Source organism: Colossoma macropomum, unplaced genomic scaffold (genome assembly GCF_904425465.1).
Source record: "Colossoma macropomum unplaced genomic scaffold, Colossoma_macropomum, whole genome shotgun sequence".
NCBI lineage: Eukaryota > Metazoa > Chordata > Actinopteri > Characiformes > Serrasalmidae > Colossoma > Colossoma macropomum.
In genome coordinates this window covers 300,581-320,780 of record NW_023494821.1, presented here as the reverse complement: position 1 = coordinate 320,780, position 20,200 = coordinate 300,581, and the positions used below count along the sequence as shown (strand labels likewise).

The following is a 20,200-nucleotide window of genomic DNA, read 5'->3' as shown; positions in this document are numbered from 1 at the left end:
TTAAAAGAAGAGGTGATGAAACACAGTAGTAAACATGCCTCTGTCCCAACTTTTTTGAAACGTGTTACTGGCAACAAATTCGAAATAGGCATATATTTTTCAAAAAACAATAAAATTTCAACATTTCAAAGTTTCAACATTTGATATGTTGTCTTTGTAATCTTTTCAGTTAAATTTAGAGTTTACATGATTTGTGAAACATGGCATTCTGTTTTTATTTACATTTTGCAAAGCGTCCCAATAGCTACTTGACTGTAGCTATTATCATTTAATTTAAAAGCTGTACTTGAGTTCTTTCATTGGTTCCTTTAGCTTTTACTTCACTGCTTTTATTATAACAGTATGTTTACTTTTAGTCATGACTGTAAGGTACTTTAACCAAATCTGAATTCAGGCAATCTAACTCTGGTCTGGAGATGATGTCCAAAAGTATTGGGACACCCCCTCATATTAGTGAATTTAGCTACATTTCGGTACATCCATTGCTGACACATGCAGTCAACTGCAATTGTGTACAGTCTGGCAATTGAATTTGATGCTGTGGAGCATCTGCACATGAGCCAAAAGTCACCATGGCCAGTGCTGAGAATCGGCTAGAGGGGTATAACCCCCCAGCATTGGGCTGTAATACAGTGTTCTCTGGAGTGATGGAGCTCCATCCAATATCTTTAGGATGAGTTGGAGTGATCCAGAACTAATCATCCAACATCAGTACCTGACCTCACTAATGCTCTTGTGGCTGAATGCAATCAAATTCTCACAGCAACGTTCTAACTTTTAGTGTAAAGCCTACACAGAAGAGGAGAGGCTGTTACTGCAGCAAAGGGTCCCAGTTAATACCCTTGATTTCAGAGGAAACATGGCATGAGCAGGTGTCTGCGAACTTCAGGACATATAGTGCCGCATGAGAAACAGCCTTTAAACAGAAGGCAGGCTGTAGATGCCCATAATCACTAAGTAACATTAAATCAGGGCTGTTCTTAAGGGTGTGAACTTTAAAGCAGATAGTTAAGAGGGAAGAGGGAAGGGAGGGGGTTGATTGCTATTTAAGCCTCTCCACTACCATGCAAATGGCAGTAAGCAGTGATTTTGACAGGCTGCCAAGGCGATGTAAAGCAGCCCCTTGTTTTCCCCTCGAGGCCCTTTCGTATAGGATGAGTAAACTTTTCCCGCTCCAGGTGCCAGAAAGGCTATGAATAATACTCTTCTTTTTTTTTCCCCCTCACTCTCTCTCACTCTCTCTTTTTCTTTCTCTCTCTGTCTTTCTGAAGGCTCGAGGGCAGCTGGCCTATAGGAGGGCACGAATTCCCACACCATTGAAAAGAGTGATTATGTATAATAGATAGGCTACGGCGAGGGAGGGGAAAAACAACCATGTTTACTCCCCTCCTAAGGACCCTTAAAGAGGCATTTACGAGGAGGAGGGGGGCTTCAGTTAAGATAGTTAATGAAGTGCTGAATCCTCTCTGAAACTAGGTTACAGGAACTGGCTCCGATTTGGTCCTCAGAGGACTAGAAAATGTAACCAAATGGAAAATATATCTCCTGTTTTTTTACCACAGGAAATTTGTCAGCCTTTGTTTTGTTATGTGTAATATAATTTTAGTAGTTTTAAGGCCCAACGCCAACGTAAGATCTGGGATCCGATGAGCTGCACTGAAAACAGTGATACATTGAATTTACTTGATTCAAATGTGTGCATAATTTCCACATGAATAAAATATATTACATTGAAACAGATATTGCCAAGAGAAAGCAAACCACAGGGGCAAAACTGTGTTGATTTAATGCGTTTTATGCATGTGAAAATGAGTCCATTGAAGTAAATCCAATGCATCAGTTTATAAAGTATGCTGTACATTTATAAATTATGAATTATATTGAACTGTATACTGTTTCATTTGGCAAAATTAATCCCTTTAGGCTTTATCTGGGCTCAGTTTCGGCCATCACATGTCTGCAGGCTCTGAGAAAGTGGTGAAACAATTGTAGCCAGTACAAAATGTTGGTTTAAATTTTATGTCGATCAGGGACACATGAATAAAATATATTGCATAACCAAAAATTCCTGCCAAAAGCAGTAAACTAAATGTGTAAGCTATTAGGCTATTCATGTCCAAGAACTAAATTTAGTATGATGAGGAAAAATCAGTCAGATCTTGTTCTGATTGATCTAAATTGATCAAGTTTTGTACAGTTAATCAGTTGAACTTTGTTTGAACATCCAGCAGTGGCCTTTTTAATGTCACCTTCATACTCTTACTCACACACAGAAGTGATAAAACTCACTTTTTAACCATGTGACTTGACAAATGCGCTCAGTCAAACTCAAAGAAGACATGGACCAGCACAGGGGTTTGGATTGCCAGTCCTGCCACTCTCAGAAATAAAGGTACTAAACTGTCACTGGGGCAGTACCCCTCTTGTCACTGGGGTGGTACCCTCAAGGGTCCATCTCAGTACCTTTAGTCAGGGAACATATTTGTACCATTATCCATTGAAATTATATTTTCTAAGTTGTACTGACTCCACACACCCCGTCTCGTCTCCAGGCCTTTTATTGTACTGTTCTGTTTTAAAACATTAGGTTATGAAAAGGTACAAATACGAACTGTTCACCTGGAAAAACTCATTTAAGTACACAATTGGATCTTAAAACCACTGTTGTACCTTTGAGGGAACATTTACATTGTTTTTACCTTGATGAATGAAAAATGTACCTGCACAGAACCTTTATTTCCGAAGGTAAGGAGGGCCAGATTCCTGCACAGTTTGGTGATTTTCCTGCTCAAGCACACCTGATTGAACTCATTAGTTACTTGCCTGGTTTAGTTGATGTGTTAGAACAGGGAAATGTGTTGGACTCCCTTATTTCCTCAATCCTCAACCAAATAAATCAAAGTTTATGTATATTCCAGATATTGGCAAGAATAGGTTAAAAGAAACCCTTAGGTCAGCTTGATTTATGTTCATTATGTTATTCATGTTTATGTAGCACACTGAAGATGAAGAACGACATAGGACACTTCACAGTACACAAATATATTTCTATAACTTAAAGCAGTTACAATGTCATGAGGCAGATACACAAATTCACTGGTTCATCAGCGACATCTGCCGGTCAAAACAGGTAATAAGCTCACAGGCTGCAGTCAAAACGACTTAACATAGTTCCGCTGAAAAGCGGTGGTTTATACAGTGACACTCCAGTCTGGAGTATATCGGGCTAACACACAGAACTTAAGAGAACTAAACACAGAATATCTAGAACCTGATTTGGTCCTGTTGTCAAACACGAGGCAGAATTAGACTCTAAAGACACTGGACTGAAATTAAGCGCTCATGCATCCTTGCTGAAAAAGGCCATTAAGAAACTTTTAAGATTAAAACCTAATTGTTTTGCTTTCTAATGGGAATTGGCTTAATGGTTTCCAGTAGAGACCGGTTGTTTCCCGTAGAACACCTTTAGATCCCATTAGGAAACCATCAAATGGGTTTAGAATCAGCTGTGATGTCAACCCATTAAAAAAGCCAAAACACATCACAAAACCATCAGGAACCAACAGAAACACTTAATGGTTTCTATGTTTTTTTTTCAGCAGGAATCTCTCCCCTTCTCCCTCTCTCTCTCTCTCTCTCTCTCTCTCTCCGCGCTGTTACAGATGTGTGTCCATGTTCTCAGCTCGTGCGTCCTCTCGGCCTGTTTCGCATTTGCACTCCTCCACCACCATCACACGCTTCTCTCGCGTCTGCTCGCCGCAGCGCAGGTGCACGAGCACTGAGCGCGCTCTGACGGGGGCACATCGCGAGCAGGGCGCGCTGAAGGGCCCCACATACCCCCCGCTGGGGGGCACGAAGAGAGAGGCGCAGTGACCGAAGCAGAGCTTGTTCTGGAAGGAGAGAGGCTCGCAGCCCGGCTCGGATATGCGCTGGAGAAACGGAGGAAACAACACGCGGTTAGATATTAACACAGATATTAGAAATAATACAGATACAATGCGGGAATGTTTTCAATAAGAAATGCATTAGTGTCTTTTTGGGGGATCGTAATCCGTGTTCCAGACCAATAGGCCTAGAATGTTGGGCGATATTGATACAGCTCACGATATCACGGTATTTCCCCAGTATATATCACGGTATCTATTGATGTTTAAGTTTGAATGAATAAAGGTAATAATACCAGTCATCATACGTTCTGCTACTTTGTGCTAAAGTAATATCTTCTGAAAGCTAAAATAGCTTGTTTTCGTTTTATTTTGTTCTGTTTTAGTTCTCTTAAAACACGCCAGCGAAATTTACACAGTATTGTAAACATTAACAAGACAGAAAGCACATTTTCCAGAAAGGAAACCTATTTGTTTGTTTGTTTGTTTGTTTGTTTATTTGTTTATACATTTATTTATTTTAAGTTGTTCTTTCAAAACAATCTGACGTACCCAGTAAGTTATCACAGTTAAATGTCAGGTCCTGGACATCATGAGTGAAGTGAGCTTAAAGCCAGAATAGACTCGAATTTAAAAAGCAAACAAAACACGGCTATTTTACAGGCATCATAAAATGGATATAAAGACCATTATGTATCAACTATATTTCTAAAAAATATCGCTAAAACTGAAAAGCATTTTTAATACACAATTACTGTTTATTTACTGACTTTAGCAGACTGCCTGTACACAGCACGTTTAAAGCATATTTTTTTTCGTATTTTTATGTTTCGCAACATCATCAAATAAATAGAAATTTTTACAATAAAATTAGCAGACAAAAAATCATATTTAAGTGTGCTCCCTGTAGAGGATGTGTTCACTTATTTTCACTGAGAAAATCAACAGAAGATGTCATTTGATCAGGGTGCCCAGACTTTTGCATACGAATGTATATGGCCCTTAAAGAAAACTGCATAGCTACTGTATTGATGGGGAAATTCTATTTGTCAGCGTATGTGAAATAGATTTCCCCTCAAATGTCAATATTGATATTTTAATTACGTCAACACAGTTACAAGAAATGATGTACACGTTCGAATCAAGTAATTTATTTTATTGTATTTATTTTTTTTAAAACTTTTTTTCAAAGTAGCTCTATCAGATATATCGATCTGTGTCTGAGCTCTAGTGCGCAGCTACACTGATATTTTCACACTGCTATGTTCAAGTATGACTGAATGCACTCACACTAAATAATTACACATATAAATAAAGGCTAAAGTTTACATGAAGACTAACTAACAGTGACGACTGTATTTTATCTGCTCTTAATTATTTACTTCATTTATTCAGGTGCGTTTTTTTTGGTAATAAATAAATAAACACGTTTTAAAACAGACTATTATTTAGGCTAGAGACTCTAAATGAAATATAAATAATAAACAGCAAATTGTAAATGTAAATTTAATAAAAGCAAAATGCAAGAAGCATCTTTCTTTTATTAAATTAGCTTTAGCTCGCTTTAAACAAAAACAAAAAAGCGAGATATTTCAGTACTACAGTGTGTTATTCAACAGCTCTACCTTACGTTAGATAAAATCAGAACGGTAGGACTTTTATCTCTATTATTAATAATTTATTAAACGCATTACTTAGTAATTATATATATATATATATATATATATATATATATATATATATATATATGTGTGTGTGTGTGTGTGTGTGTGTGTGTGTGTGTGTGTGTGTGTTACAGTGTGTTATTCAACAGCTGTACCTTACGTTAAATAAAATTAGAAAGGAAGGACTTTTATCATTATTATTATTATTATTAAGTTATTAAAGCATTATTCAGTAATTCTACATATAAAGTCTATTCATTTATATGTTTTATATATTGTGTATAATATCGTATATTAAAGATGATTAAAGATTAAAGATGAGAGCACTATTCATTTCTAAATGATCACCCGGTCCTGTATAAGACTGGAGCTCTCGTGCGGAGTGACGTAGCCCACCTGAGTGAAGGGCACTGCCGCGCAGCTCTGATCCTTCAGGTTCATGTTCCTGGGGCTGACGGGTAAGGCCACGCGCTCTCCGTCCTGCTCCCCTCTCCTCATGCTCCTCCTCCACATCTCCTGGCTCTGCTGCCTCCTGCCGGTCTCAGAGGGTCCCGCACGACCCAGCGCCAAAAAGGCGGGAAAAGGGCTCCGGCTGCGCGCGCCTCCAGCGTGCGCATGAGGTCTAACGGAGCCCGGGAACTGCCTCAGGAAAAACGGATTGGGCTTATGGTGGCGAACGGACCCTCGAGCTGGGTCTTCGGGTCCAGTGCCAGAGCTCTCCAGATCTTTGGGGTGGAACCCAGCGGAGCCACGCGGGAAAGAGCGAACTGGAGGGGCCATCAGAGCCATGAAGACCACCAGACCAACCAGAGAGCTCATTTTACCCCCACTGAGGTGCAGAGACGGTGAAAACAAAGCTTTAGAGTAAGACCGCGCGGTTGGCCGGTCCACGGTTTGTTATGCTAACCTCTCTAATAACGCTAATGCAGATAATAACAAGAAAAGCTGCCAAAAACACAGATTTACAGTGAGTTCTGATGTTTATGCTAGCCTTGCCGAGAATGCCAACGTAGAAAACTACAAAAAACTTTTGTCTCAAAAGTAGAGTAAAAGTCTGTTTTAGAGAGGAAAAAAAACAATAGTCTAACCTTTCTGAGTTGGTTAATGCAGAAAGTAATCAGGCTGCAAAAACGCTATTCTCAGTTACTTCTCGCCTCAGAGTTTTCTAGAAAAATCGCCGGTTCGCTGCTGTGGTTCAAGGTTTTTCAGCTAACCTTGCTGTCTTTGCTGGAATGTCGCTCTGTGTCTGGCCCTTATATACCACAGCAGGCAGCTTTCGGCCTTAATCACCTCAGTGACACCGTCATTTCAACATCCGAGGGAAAGTTCACACACTAAAGGCTGGACTTTATAACAGGTGAGTTCGAGCAGGAGTGACAAAGAGCAGCAGGCTGTGGGAACCGAAGAAGAACTGAAGAAGAAAAGAGAAAAAAGAGAAAGATCTAAGCCTTTACTGACTGTATGTTCATACGCAGCTTCGGGCTTCAACACATTCGGCTAGAGTAGCTGACTTCAATAAAATAATGACGCTAGAAATAAAAATAAATGAAAAAGCAAAGCAAAACGGATCTCTTGTTCGTACACCTCTTAGCAGCATCTGTCAGCAGAGGAACTGCAGTCTTAGGCTCTATTCTTTTTTATTTTCTCTCTCTTTTTTATCGTTTTGGACTAAAGAAAATATTAAAGGTTCAGAATAAGAGGTGACAGCCAGAAAAACGTAATTAAACACTTAAAAGGAAAGTAGTAGCTACAAAAAGTCGATTTATAATTTTAAAATATACTGTAAACTGTAAATCCCTCATAATTGTACTAAAGCACAAAAAATAATGCTCCTTTAAAAACATTAGTCTCAATTTATATAAAAATGACTATATAATTTGTTTTTTTACTTGCTATTTTAAACAAGTTCTCCAACCACACTGACAGAAAAAGGTCCTGTGCAGGTACATTTTTCAAGGTGTCATCAAGGAACAACAGTATAAAATGGGAAAGATACATATTTAAATGTTTTCATAAACATTCAATGTTTTTAAACAGAACTGGCTGGAGAGAGATCTAACTAAAACAATAAAAAAATCATTGCAATGGATTATGATATAATTATGTCCCATAACTAAAAGCATCAAAGATGTACCCTTAGGGGCGTCACCCCGTGACAGTTTTGGTACCCTTTTCAGAGAATGTACTAACATAGATGCTTGTTATACTACTTATTTATGATTTTACAGTTATAAATAATGAATATTGTCATGTTGCAGGTTGTGAAGGACCCCTTTAAAATTGGTTATCATAGATGAGATGCATTATGTGAAGATGGAGATGATGATGGAAGGCTGTTGATGGAAGCCAACTGGTCAGGTATGTTATTAAAAAATCCCATCTGTCTGTGAGTAATGGGTGTACAATTGTGTAAGTTTCCATATGAGGGGTTTGGCAAAGTTTTCATGGGGTCCTTTACCAGTAGTTATGCCAATGGTACATGAAACTCAGTAAAATCTTTGACTGATGACTGTACAGAGTAAATATGATGGATATGAATATTTGTCCATTGTTAGTAATTAAACTAAACAGTTGTACTATGAAACAAAAATGATTGCCCATAGTTTTAAATTCAGCCTTTTGAATTTTAATATTCCTGATCAGTCCAACTGTAGTGCCACCAAAGATCAAATACACACAGTTAAGTAACATCATTAATCCAATTGAACCTGATATCCTGAAAGCAGAAGTCTCTTGAAAAGGACTCCCCTTCAGTGCACAGTCAATTGATTTCAATCAGCAGCTTATTGCCTCCTATAATAAATCTGTAATGTGTTTAGGACTGAATGAAGTGTCTTGGTTCAAAAACCCTTAAGAGGTTTACAGTCAGCATGTTTAGAGTGTGAAAGTTCTCTCAGCTCTCTCAACTCTCAGCACACCTGACACTGTTGCTTTAGAAAAGAGAAAGGTGTGAAGTGTCCCACACCTTGTTTCCCTCATCTCCTCCATCCTTCCATTTCCTTTCCCAGGAGAACAAGAACAGAGGTGGGAAGAGTAGTCTAAACCCTTACTCAAGGAAACGTTTTCTTAATTCAGTGAAATAATGAAGTAAAAGTAGTTTTTCAATAAAAACAACTTGTTTTATTGTTTTTATCAGGTCAGAAATATTTGGTAACTTCTAGAACTTCCATCAGCATTAGAACTGAAGTTTGTTAGGCTTTGTTTTGAAATCCTTTTGGTCCAAAATGAAATAGCAAAGCTCCATATTCAGAATTGTAACCATCTGTAAAGCAATACAGATGTTGTCACCAAAAGAAATAATTTTATGTAGTAATGCCCCTGAAGAAAGATTTGTGAGCTTGAAGAATTTTTAATAAAGCTTAAAGAACCTTCACGTAATGTAAAGTTTGAAGGGTTCTTAATCTTTTCATGATGCAGAAGTTCTTTAAACTTTATTCATTTATAAAATACAAAAATAGAACCATCCACTGAAAGGTTATTTAGGGATCCAAATGTAGTTCTTGTACAGCATTGAACAATATCAGTTTGGCATCTTTATTTTTAAGGGTGTACATGTAATCAGTCCAACTCTGTTCAGACAAGGCCATTACAGAACAGGACAAAGAGCATTTAATTAGCCTCTTAAACACAGATTATTAAATTTCAACAGTTGCACCAACATTTCAGGGTTTCAGAATGTGAAATGTAGAATGTAGCTCTACGGGTTTTATTATAGACACAGTTTGGACTGACTTTAAATTAAAATCAGTAAACTTTCCTTTTGAATTAGAGTTTAATAAATGTAAACAGGTTTTATACAGTTATCTTTTATTAAACTACATTTATAGTGGTATAAACTGACTGAGCCTGAAACATCTACAGCATTATCCAGAATGACTTTCAATTGGATCATTTTACAGGGGGTAGCAAAGGTAGTGTTAGGAGTCTTGCCCGAGGACTCGTATTGGCATACTGTAGGCCAGGGGTCAGCAACCTAAATGTTAAGAAGAGCCATTTTGTCCTTCAACAAAAATCAAACCACATTGGGAGCACGCACTTCTAAAGTACACATACTGGGAGCCATTATGTTTTAAATAAGCAGTACCTGCTGATATTAATACTGCTGATACCAAGTACTGAATCCCCAGAAACATGTCAGTTACCAAAGCTTCCTTTTTTTCTTTCCAAATCAACAGCCTTTGCATCTAAGTGTATCATGTTCAAGCCGGGCAGACAAAATATTCATGTGCATTTTTAATACAATACAAAACAGTAATTATTAGCTTTTAACAATTAAGAAGATAAGAAGCTTATAGCCATCGATTAGCATTGTGCAAACTGCATACCTGTTATCACATACACAGACTGTGATGAGGTAAGTGATGTGAAAAAAAACTCGCTTTTTCTGGCACTGTACTGTTATATATACAAATTGATTGAAATAGTCTGTCTCATAGCTAAAACAGTATTACAGACAGAATTAGCAGCCATTCTGAAGCCTGTATTTTGCCTGTCCTGTCTTGGCTGAATCACTACTAAAGAAAGCTCCCAACAACAGATCATGACACCTCCCTTCTGCCACCAGCAGGGGGAGACAAAGCAACACACACACACACCAGCAGCATGTCCATGTCTTCCAACTCTCTCAATGACGTCCTCAGTACAGAGTCCATATTGGGCATTATTTTAGTTTAGTTCTGGATCTCGACCCCTTCCTGCTCCGGGTCTGGAGCCTTTGCTGGGCAAGAAAGGACTGGGGCTGATCTGAGGAGCTATTCAGTGAGATCTGACGGAGCGCTACAGTCTGTACAGGGGAAAGGAAAGATAGTGTTAGTGGGCATTACATACATTTGCAATACAGTTTTTCTCCAGCACTAAAAACACATTTAATGAAACTGAGGTTGACATTTCAGTGTCACTTTTTTTAGCAAAGCAGAACTGTCCCCTGCAAATGTGTTAACACATTCTACTTGCTTTCCCTCGTTTTTCATACACTTTCTCAAAACACAAAGCAGAATTCACACAAAACCTTGGTTAACTGTGTAAAACAAAAGGAAAACATGTAGTGACAGCTTATAGAAAATACTGTCACAGTCATGTGTACCTTCAGCACCCACGCAAATTACATGAACTCAGCAATCAGTTGCTATCAGTTGCTGACTGTAAACATGGGCAAAGGGAACTGTAGACACTTTTTCTCAGATGAGGAACAGGTAACTGGTGATACTGTCATTAAACAACAAATAAACAATAAAACTAATGTACATAATGACAGTCTTACCTACTGGGAATGTCAAAAATTATAATGGATAATGGATTCAAACACTATGACAATGTGTTTCAAAGCAATTTAGTGCTAATTTAGTTTACGTACTCACTGAAACAAGTGAGAATAGTGGAAAGCAACATTGTCCCAAATGATGATAAAGAGGAGGCCAGAAACCGTTTGTGAGTAGAAGAGTGTGTAGTAGATTTACATCAGACTTATCTATTGAGGTCGTTAAAAATTTGTACAATGAATACTGCAATGTTTTGACTTTAAGATTTAGGTTTGATCCTTTTTCCACCTTCTGTCATGAATCATGACATGATTTGTAGTTGTTCTGTCTGAATTTCATTGTAAATTTCATTTCAGTAAGGTATGAATGACGAGGCCTTCTGTTTGAGCCCCTCTGACAGTCTATCCCTCTACTGATATACTCAGGCTGAGGGTTTGGCATCATTTTGGACAGTATTGCCCTCCAACACTTGCACCTGTGTTTCAAGAGTATAGCGAAAAAGAAAAGGGAGTAAATATATTTGTTTCTGATATTTCAATTGAAATCTGTTTTGTTTTGGTTTGCTTTTTTTGTGTGGTGTTTTTTGCAGGGCTTATACAGTACATTGCACCGTAATGTATCACTGTTAAAGAACAGGTTCCACATTGTGATAGTTTTACACTTGGGCACAAACTGTTTACAGTAAAGCATCAGCAGAAGGAACAGTATACATATAACAGTAATGAAGACACCTGTGAAACCTGTATTTTGTGTTTTTTGGCCAGTGTTTAGTGATTGTCAGTGTCTCCTGGTTGCAAGTTGTAGTGTTTGATGGAAACGTTTTCTTTTGTGCATGTAGTATTTTGTGAAGGTTTGGCCATTTTGCAAAGTGAAAGCTTTATTTTGGCCAGCAAACCCATAAAAGAATACGTTTTTCATAGGTTTCATAAGTTTAGCATTGCGTGTTAACTGTTCTGAGAATATGAGTTCTGAATGAAGCATTCAAGCACCTGAGAAAAACTGTAATGGCAAATATAAGTAGAGATAAAGAAGAAAACCTTCTCTATACCATCGTTATGACTAAGTCACTGTGGGTAAAAGAGTTTACTATATAAATGAATGTATATGTAAATGTAATTCCTGAATGAATCAAAATGAATCATTTGCAGCACATTCAAATACTGCGAACACAGACACACTCACCATACAGTGCCAGGCATTTATGCTGTCTTTTTCATCTAATTTTCCTTTACTCCTGCTGAGTGGCTTATTCCTCTCATTCTCCATCTTGGATGCCTGAGAACAGTGTTGGGTCCTGGTGGAGCATTAAAGATAGTCAGTATATTTGAACACTCGAGAAAGACATTTAAAGGAAATCTGCACATTTAAGCTCTGCACAGAGAGAGAGAACAAAGGCTGTTGTTGAGTGGATATTTAGACCAGAGTCTGCTGCAACTGTCCCGTTAAGTCATAAGACATCAGCTGTGTTTAAATACTATTTAGTACATGAAATAGCATAATACTACTGTCAGGTGTAGAGTTGCTAATGTTGATTATGATTAAAGTGAATAGTTATCAACTATATAAAAAATTATATGTTATTATTATTATATATTATTATAATATATAATTATATATATAATTATATATTCATTGTTGATGAATTGTAATGCCCTACATGAAGTGAAGTTGTTTCACTGCACCATAAAAGAAGAAATCAGAATTTAAATGATGGCGGCAACAAAGGGAGAAGAACTGAAGAAGGCGCAATAGTTTCATGAGTTGATTATTTGAATAATAGCCATTAAATTTCAGTCCTAGTTCAATAGTGAGCCATTTTTGTCTCATTTACACAGATGCAAATACAATTGGCCAAACCATGCTCCTCCCACAAATGTACTCTTTCATAGCTACTGTTACGTTGCACAAGCATATATAGTCGCTACATGCTAATGAGTTTGCAGTATAAAATGCTACACTACTGAATTAGACTGCTGCTGCATGTTGTTGTTGTAGATAACCAAAAATGAAATACATTGACACTGAAAATACATTAATTGAAAAGAATTTTGCGATTTTTTTATTACATGCCACTAAATAAACACATACTTAAGATCTGTCCTCTAAGTTTAATGTGTTTTATCAAAACCTACAATTTCTAATTATGTTGAATGAGATTTTTGCTAACATCCTGTAAAGCTGGTCCCACTTAGCACAATTTGCTACATTTGTGGGCACATGTTTGTGTCTAAAAAATGTCGTTCTGCACCTTCTCGCGGTCCGCAACTGATGGCTTTATGAAGGCACGCAAACATTGGCATGGGGGCCACAGTGCCAGCAAAAATGGATGATTATCAGAGGAGAGCTTTAGCAGATTGTGTATTGCTTATTTAAGGTGGAAAAATACAAGAGGATGCTCCGTACTCTTTTGTTTTGTGTTGTATAATACTGGATTTGTCTGGAATTCAACCATGAGATATCTGTCATCAACAGCTCCCCAAAAAATCAACATCCGGTTTATTCCACCGCTGCAGTCGATGGCAAAAATTGGGAAATTTGAACTCTTGACGGAGTCAAACTCACCGCTGCAGTCTATGAAATGTTGCTGCTTGCGGCAGCAAAATTTTCCGTTGTGGCTCCAATTTGGTTTGCCGTCATCCTTCTACCACCAACATATGAATGCAACAAAAAATTGTGCTTAAACGCCACTGAGCTTGATGTGTGGAGACGGCCAAAGTATTCTGATTGCACTGAAAGTGGTTTTTCGTCAAGGTGTCACATACTGGTAAAATTCACCTTTTACACACATACAAAATAAGAGCATTTCAAAAAAGAACGTTTGTGTATTTTGTCAAAAGCTAAATTATGTGCCACAGTTTCTCATTATGCTGATATTTGCCAAAGCTTGATCACCTTAACAACAGTAAGTAAGCATGAAAGAACACATTTGTAGATTTAGCATGAATAGGCCGACTGATGTGAAACTTTACATTTATTTAATGGACCAACCTGTCTGCAGTCTGCAACTGAAGTGGGCAGAAATCGTCTGTATCCTGAAGGGACATGAAGCTTCCAACAGTTACTTTTTTCAGGCCTCCAGGAGAATATGAAAGAGGAGAGGGAGAGGGAAGAGATAGATAGATAGATAGAGAGAAAGAATGAACAAGACACCGAACAGTCACAACATAGTCTTGGCAATGCAAAATTATATGACAGCATGGAAATTAGGTCAGCTGACTGTTTGCCAGAGAGATTAGGGCAACTGTGAGACAATTGAGTGTGCCCATAGCTTCCATCTTAATGAACCTATGCAAGCTCCACCCACGAGTGCTTCCTTCATAGCAACTGTTGCTATGAGCTTGACAGAACGCTGGCAAAATCCCTTTCAACTTTATCAATTTAGATTGCAGTTAAATCAACTACAAAACATTGAGTTTCCAGTTTAAAATGCGACATTACTGAGCTGGACTGTGTTGTTATAGTACATCAAAACTAGCCAGGTTAGAAATGACAGTGAATTTGCTACCATGCTAATGTTAGCTTAATTACATGACAAAAAACCTACCTAACTGTGTGAACTTTCACATGCATGCAAAACAAAATGTCATTTGATTTTAACAGCATGGTCTAAATGTCCACAGTGGCATTTTTGCCAACGTTCTGTTAAGCTAGTCCAACCTTGCTGCATTTGTGGGTGCAGCATAAATAAGCCAGATAACCTAGAAACTTACGACTAAAATCGAGCATAAACGTCACAGAGCTTGAGGTGTAGAGACGGCCGAAGCGCTTAGATCCCACTGAAAGCGGTTATTCAGTAAGATATGCTGTCACATACTGGAAAGGTCCACCTACGCAGTGTCATGTTATCACTGTTTGGGCCAGTGACAGCAGCTGCTTCAAAAGAAAAACAGAGCTGTTTGCTATGGAGGCAGCTGGAGTAAAACACTCTATGGGGTCACTGGGGTGGGTATTATACTGCAGGGGAGGAACACACAGTCCACACCCGCACACAAGCTCTATTTAGTGCATGGAGAGGCATGCATAATGCAGACGAGCTGCTGACCACAGCACATATCTCTCTCTCACATGCACAAAGAGAAACAGATAGAAAGAGTTTACTCAGAAAGTTTGTTTTAGTCGAATTTGAATTCATTGACTTCCACGAAATGGTTGTTTTCAGTTCTTATATTAAACGAAATTCCATGACATTTCTGAACATCTTTATTGTCTCAAATCTCTCCATTATTATTTGTCATAATCAGCTTAGGACCCCCCGACCCACAAGAGGCCCCACAAGTATGTTGTTGTACTGTTATTGTTGTTGTTGTCCTTTGTTGTTTGTGTCAATCATGATATTATTACGTTTATTTATTTATTTTACTTAATGCATAGACAGTTTAGTTCATGAGCACCCAGATTTTTGTCTTGGAGGACCAAAGACAAAATAATACACTATACAAAAGTCAAGTTTCAGATTGTGTGTTTAAAAATATGTTTTATAATTTAAAGCTATATTTTATTGCTAAGGTATTTCAAAAATTCAGTTTTAAAAGGGAACAAGAATTGAATTGGTTATAAGTGGTGTTGGGGGGGGCTATGGTAACAAATCAAACATCCTCAGGGGCCAACTTTGGCCCACAGGCCTCACTTTTGGGCATCCCTGATTTAGTTGATAGGACCCTTACGTAAGATGTCACTTAGGGCCCCCCAAATTTCCAGAAACAGACTTGGTCATAATAGTCACATGTAGTGGGGGTGAGAGAGATAGAGAAAGATAAGAGAGAGAGAGAGAGAGAGAGAGATTGTCATTGGTGAAAACCAAAGCGTAGCAGCATTTCTTAAGAACGCGCTGAATTTTTCCTGTCACTATGAAGGTGTGAGTGTGTATGTTTGTTTGGATGGGATATTCTCACACTCTTCAAGCACACTCCCGTTTCCTCGGAAGGTCAGTGCATTCATGTATTGAGAAGACCACAAACCACAGCCGCTCACAGCGTGTGCTTGTGTGTGGTGGTTAAATAGGGGGAAACAAGTCAACAGCCTAATTTCTTGGAACTTTACTCATTTGGGTCAAAGGGCAGTGGTGGGCGTTTATTTTTAGATTTTGTAATCTATTTTTAAATTTTATAAGAGACATTATTTCATTCGTTCGTTCATTCATTCAGTTACCCAGTCACTCACTCACACTGTCACAAGTACTGTTGTACTGCTGCTTGATTTGCCTCCATTTCAGCACAGAATATCTTAACTGTCAACAAGTGTAGAGGCAATAACGCCACAATAATTAAATACAAACCCACCTAAAATCAGCTCATTGTGGTCTTGACAGTTACACTATCGGTTTAAAAGTATTCAGACACTTCTAGTGCATTCTGCTACTTTAAGGTGCACCCATTGCTGACTCAGATGGTCAACTGTGCACACACAGCTTGTATGATCTCAATAGAAAAGCCCTGCCAACAGAATGGGATGCTATGGAACAGCTGCTCATAAGCCTAAAGTCACCATGCCCAATGCCAAGTGTTGGTAAAGGGGTATAAACCACACCCCAGCATTGGCGGCGGAACTGTTAGATTCCAGAGAACCCTTGCTGTGCAACATACATATTTTAATAAAATACATGTTGTGATCTAGTATTTGAATGGAATCATTTCATCAGCTCTGTCTGTGTAGTGTTGATGGAAACTAACTAGTGAAGTTTCTTAGGAAATGTGATCTTCCAGTAAATACGTGAGAGGCCCAAAAAAACATTTGCAATTGTTGACTGTGCTACAGGTCTCAGCATGATTGCCTCCCTTGCCCCCACATCCAATGCCAAGCACTGGCTATAGGGGTGTAGAGCAGTGGACCTGTATTCTGTGGAGTGATGAAGCATCGTCCAATATCTTTGTGATCAAGAACTAATCATCCAAAATCAGTAACTGGCATCGCTAATGCACCAGTGATATGTAGTGCATTTATGAATGCACTACTATAACAGGAAATGAATGGATCAGAAAGAATGATGAGTCAATGTGAACAGCTTTGAATGAGTAAGAATGTTAGATTTGATTGTGAATCTTCACAACACAAACTGAAAAAAAGCGCTGTCAGCTAACGTCTGCCACCTGAGTATTCACTTTTCACTGTCTCCAATTTTGATTTGATATTACACATGGTAGATGTTGCTTTAATAGAAGCAAAAATGCTGTAATGTTGAAAGGTGACCACAAGGGCGCACTGCTGAGCTGATAGGACTGATTTTTCTCTTTAGTTCAACTATGAAATGTAATTAAAGTTGTAAAGGTCAGTCAGTAGTTTCACACTTATATTAGTGGATGATATTACTGTCACTGAAACTCACAGACTTAAATTGATACACTCTCACTACCCTATTAAAGGATCATATTTTCAGTAGCACTATCATCATAACAGAAACAGCACACGGTCGTATTATATACAGTGGTCGCTTCTGGCTAGATAGTGCTTGTGTTCATCAAGCTACATCAACCTCCCAGTGTATCTATCAAGACATGTTAGGTGTCTGAAGTTCGCTTCTATAGCTTTGCACTGGAGCTATGAGGGTGATGCTAACAAGTAAGGTACACCAATTAGCATCATGCAAAATACATACCTACCTACATATCCCCCTACACTTTCCTCAAACCATGTTAAGTAATCTCAAATAGACTTGCTTATTACATTTCTGACACTCTATGACATATTACTGTCTCTAAAAATGGACAAAATAATGGACACAATTCAGGCTTTAAGATAGCCGCTACTGCTGGTTTTAGCTATGCAACATTTTTATACATAACTATGTTATACAGTGTCTGAAACCACACAAGCAAGTCTATTAGAGTAGATTACAGCTTTTTTGCATGCAGGATTGCAGGTTGCATGATGCTAATTGGTGTACCTAAACGTCTATTACTTGTTAGCTACATTAGCCTCGTAATGATAAGTAAAGCATCAGTCTTCGGGCTGATGGGCTGTATTTAGCGTACTGGAAAAACTGTGTACATTTTTTTTAATCAGACTATTCATTAAAAGTCGCCATAAAATAATTTAACTACTTAGTCAAGTTTGATATACAGTGGTATTTCAATGTTTATGATATTTTTGTCTAATTTGTTTAATGTGGTTCTCTTTATCTACTATTAAGACTTCTGATGAATCTGATGAAGGTTTAGGTAAATTTGTGCAGAAATATACAAAATTCTAAAAGGTTCACAAACTTTCAAGCAGCACTGTACATTACTTGATAACAAATGAAAACATATCTGTTTAGTTTAGCTTTTATTTATAATATTAGTGCGGACCTTTTTTTATTGAACTTTTCCCTCTTCTATTAGTTTACTTTTACTTTTGTTATTTTGTGTTTTGCATTTATTTTTTTTTATTATTTTTTTTTCAAGTTCTCTATAAATACAGCTATTATAATTATAAAATGTTTTCCTTCAGCACTGTGATACATTTCTGAGTGGAACCTGGTATCAAGGTGTACTTCTGAGCTAGCTGTGCGTGTTCTCTCCATGACAGGTGGGAGTGGTGGGTGGTGGAGGAGAAACATGATATTATTGGTTGATATCAATGTTTTTTCCCCGCCCACTGGTGCATAGTGATGTAATCCAAAGACAGAAGATGTTTTAGGGGTGGAAAAAGAGTCAGTACATTTTGATGGAAGAATAATGGGCCTCATTCACCATTCTTCTTCACCATTCTTCTTAAAACCCACTAATGCTGTGTTCATGAAGATTCTGACATTCACCAATGTTTTCTTATCTGGGATTTGTTCCTAGGTAAGAACCGAACCTAAAGACACTCAAGAGCACAAAAGTGCGAATAATTCTGAAGTAGACTTTTTCTTAGGACCTTTCTCAAGAAAAAAAGTAAGAAGATTTTGGTGAATGAGGTCCATTGTCTTGATATCATGATATCAAAACCAATTTAAATGATATGAGGAACTGTGGCGGAAATGTGAACTGACAAGCTAAAACGGGTGAGTTTTGATTTCAGGTTGACATTAACCCAGTTTAAGGAGCCACATATGGGAAACTGCAGGAACTCTTGGTGTGGATGGTTCCTCTTCATGTGACAGCTCTCTTCTCCTTTACGGCTGTTTGGGTGACACCCAAACAACGGTCAAAGACACAGACTAATATTAAACACTGAGTGTTGATCAGGACACACACTGAGAGGGATAAAGGGGAAATTAGCAAATGTCAAGGTTTTGTATGTTTAGGGGATCTAGAACAACTCAAAATAAACAATGCTCCTGTTTCAGAAGCCTTAAAATAAACATATGCATACAGAGATATGGAGCTTGATCATTTAACTGTTACCTGTTATAGCATGCATGTATATGACAAGTTACCAGAGTCATTTACAGTCAATAAAAGAGATAAGAACACTACACATCATAGCCAGGGTAATCCTGTATATGAGAGGGGGTCATTAAGGACATGTTATGTGAGTGCTACTGTGGTGAAGTTTAAAAGCAGCTGAACAAATACACACACACACACACACACACACACACACACACTGATTCTCAGTCAATCACTGTTTACACATTGTGTTTTGAAAGTGATCACACATACATACAAAGGAAAAACAGGGGCATCTTTATTATTACATAATGTTTTGGGATATATTATCATTACATATAGATACTTATTGGTCAGCATAAAACATATTTAACAGAAGAATAAATGCATTATGCAGAAACCTCAACAAATACAAATACAAACAAATTTTTCTTGGTTTAGTGTATTTTTTACCTTTATTACAGACTCCATTCTTTTCAGGAAACTTGCTCACAGGGATATTTTTCCTCACCTCCAAAGTGCAGTCTTAGAAGTTGGTTACATTTTCTGCTTCTCACCATCCAAATAATCCCAAAGTGTGTGTGTGTGTGTGTGTAAATATATACATATATATGTATATATAGCAGGCTTCAAGATAGCTGCTACTGCTGGTTTTAGCTATTTAACATTTTTAACTATTTTTATATATAACTACGTCATACGGAGTCAGAAACCGCACACGCAAGCCTATTTGAGATTCCTTTTTTTTTGCACAGTGCTAATTGGTGTACCTAAACGTCCATTACTTGTTAGCTACTTTAGCCTCGTAAAGGGGCTCACACCAGATACTGAAAGCAAAGGTTCACATACTTTTGCCACTTACAGATATATAATATTGGATCATTTTCCTCAATAAATAAATGACCAAGACTAATATTTTTGTCTCATTTGTTAAATGTGGGTTTCTTTATCCACTACTAGGACTTTAGGACTGATGAAGTTTTAGGTGAAAATTACGCAGAAATATGGCAAATTCTAAAGGGTTCACAAACTTTCAAGCACCACTGTATATTATTCAATAACAACTGAAAAAACATCTGTTTAGTTTAGCTTTTGTTTAGAAT

General features: G+C 37.8%; 1 protein-coding gene and 1 long non-coding RNA gene across 2 annotated transcripts; one reads left to right on the top strand and one right to left on the bottom strand.

Moving 5' to 3' along the window:
- Nucleotides 1–3,026: 3,026 nt before the first annotated feature.
- Nucleotides 3,027–6,833, bottom strand: dand5 (DAN domain family, member 5). Its single transcript, XM_036560356.1, has 3 exons — nt 6,637–6,833; nt 5,945–6,377; nt 3,027–3,929 (listed from the first exon to the last, which is right to left on the bottom strand). Exons 2-3 carry the CDS (start codon nt 6,365–6,367, stop codon nt 3,657–3,659), a joined length of 696 nt encoding a protein of 231 aa, XP_036416249.1. The 5' UTR covers nt 6,368–6,377; nt 6,637–6,833; the 3' UTR covers nt 3,027–3,656.
- Nucleotides 6,261–18,892, top strand: LOC118800180. Its single transcript, XR_005006188.1, has 3 exons — nt 6,261–6,382; nt 7,807–7,906; nt 18,787–18,892. It is a non-coding gene; the product is annotated as an uncharacterized LOC118800180 (long non-coding RNA).
- The last annotated feature ends 1,308 nt before the right edge of the window (nt 18,893–20,200 follow it).

What these genes read in the sequence shown, in the direction of transcription:
- dand5 (XM_036560356.1), bottom strand. Translation starts at nt 6,367, where the DNA reads ATGAGCTCTCTGGTTGGTCTGGTGGTCTTCATGGCTCTGATGGCCCCT. An exon ending in CGGCAGTGCCCTTCACTCAG is followed by an intron (nt 3,930 to 5,944) that starts GTGGGCTACGTC and finishes CCGTTTCTCCAG; the next exon opens with CGCATATCCGAGCCGGGCTG.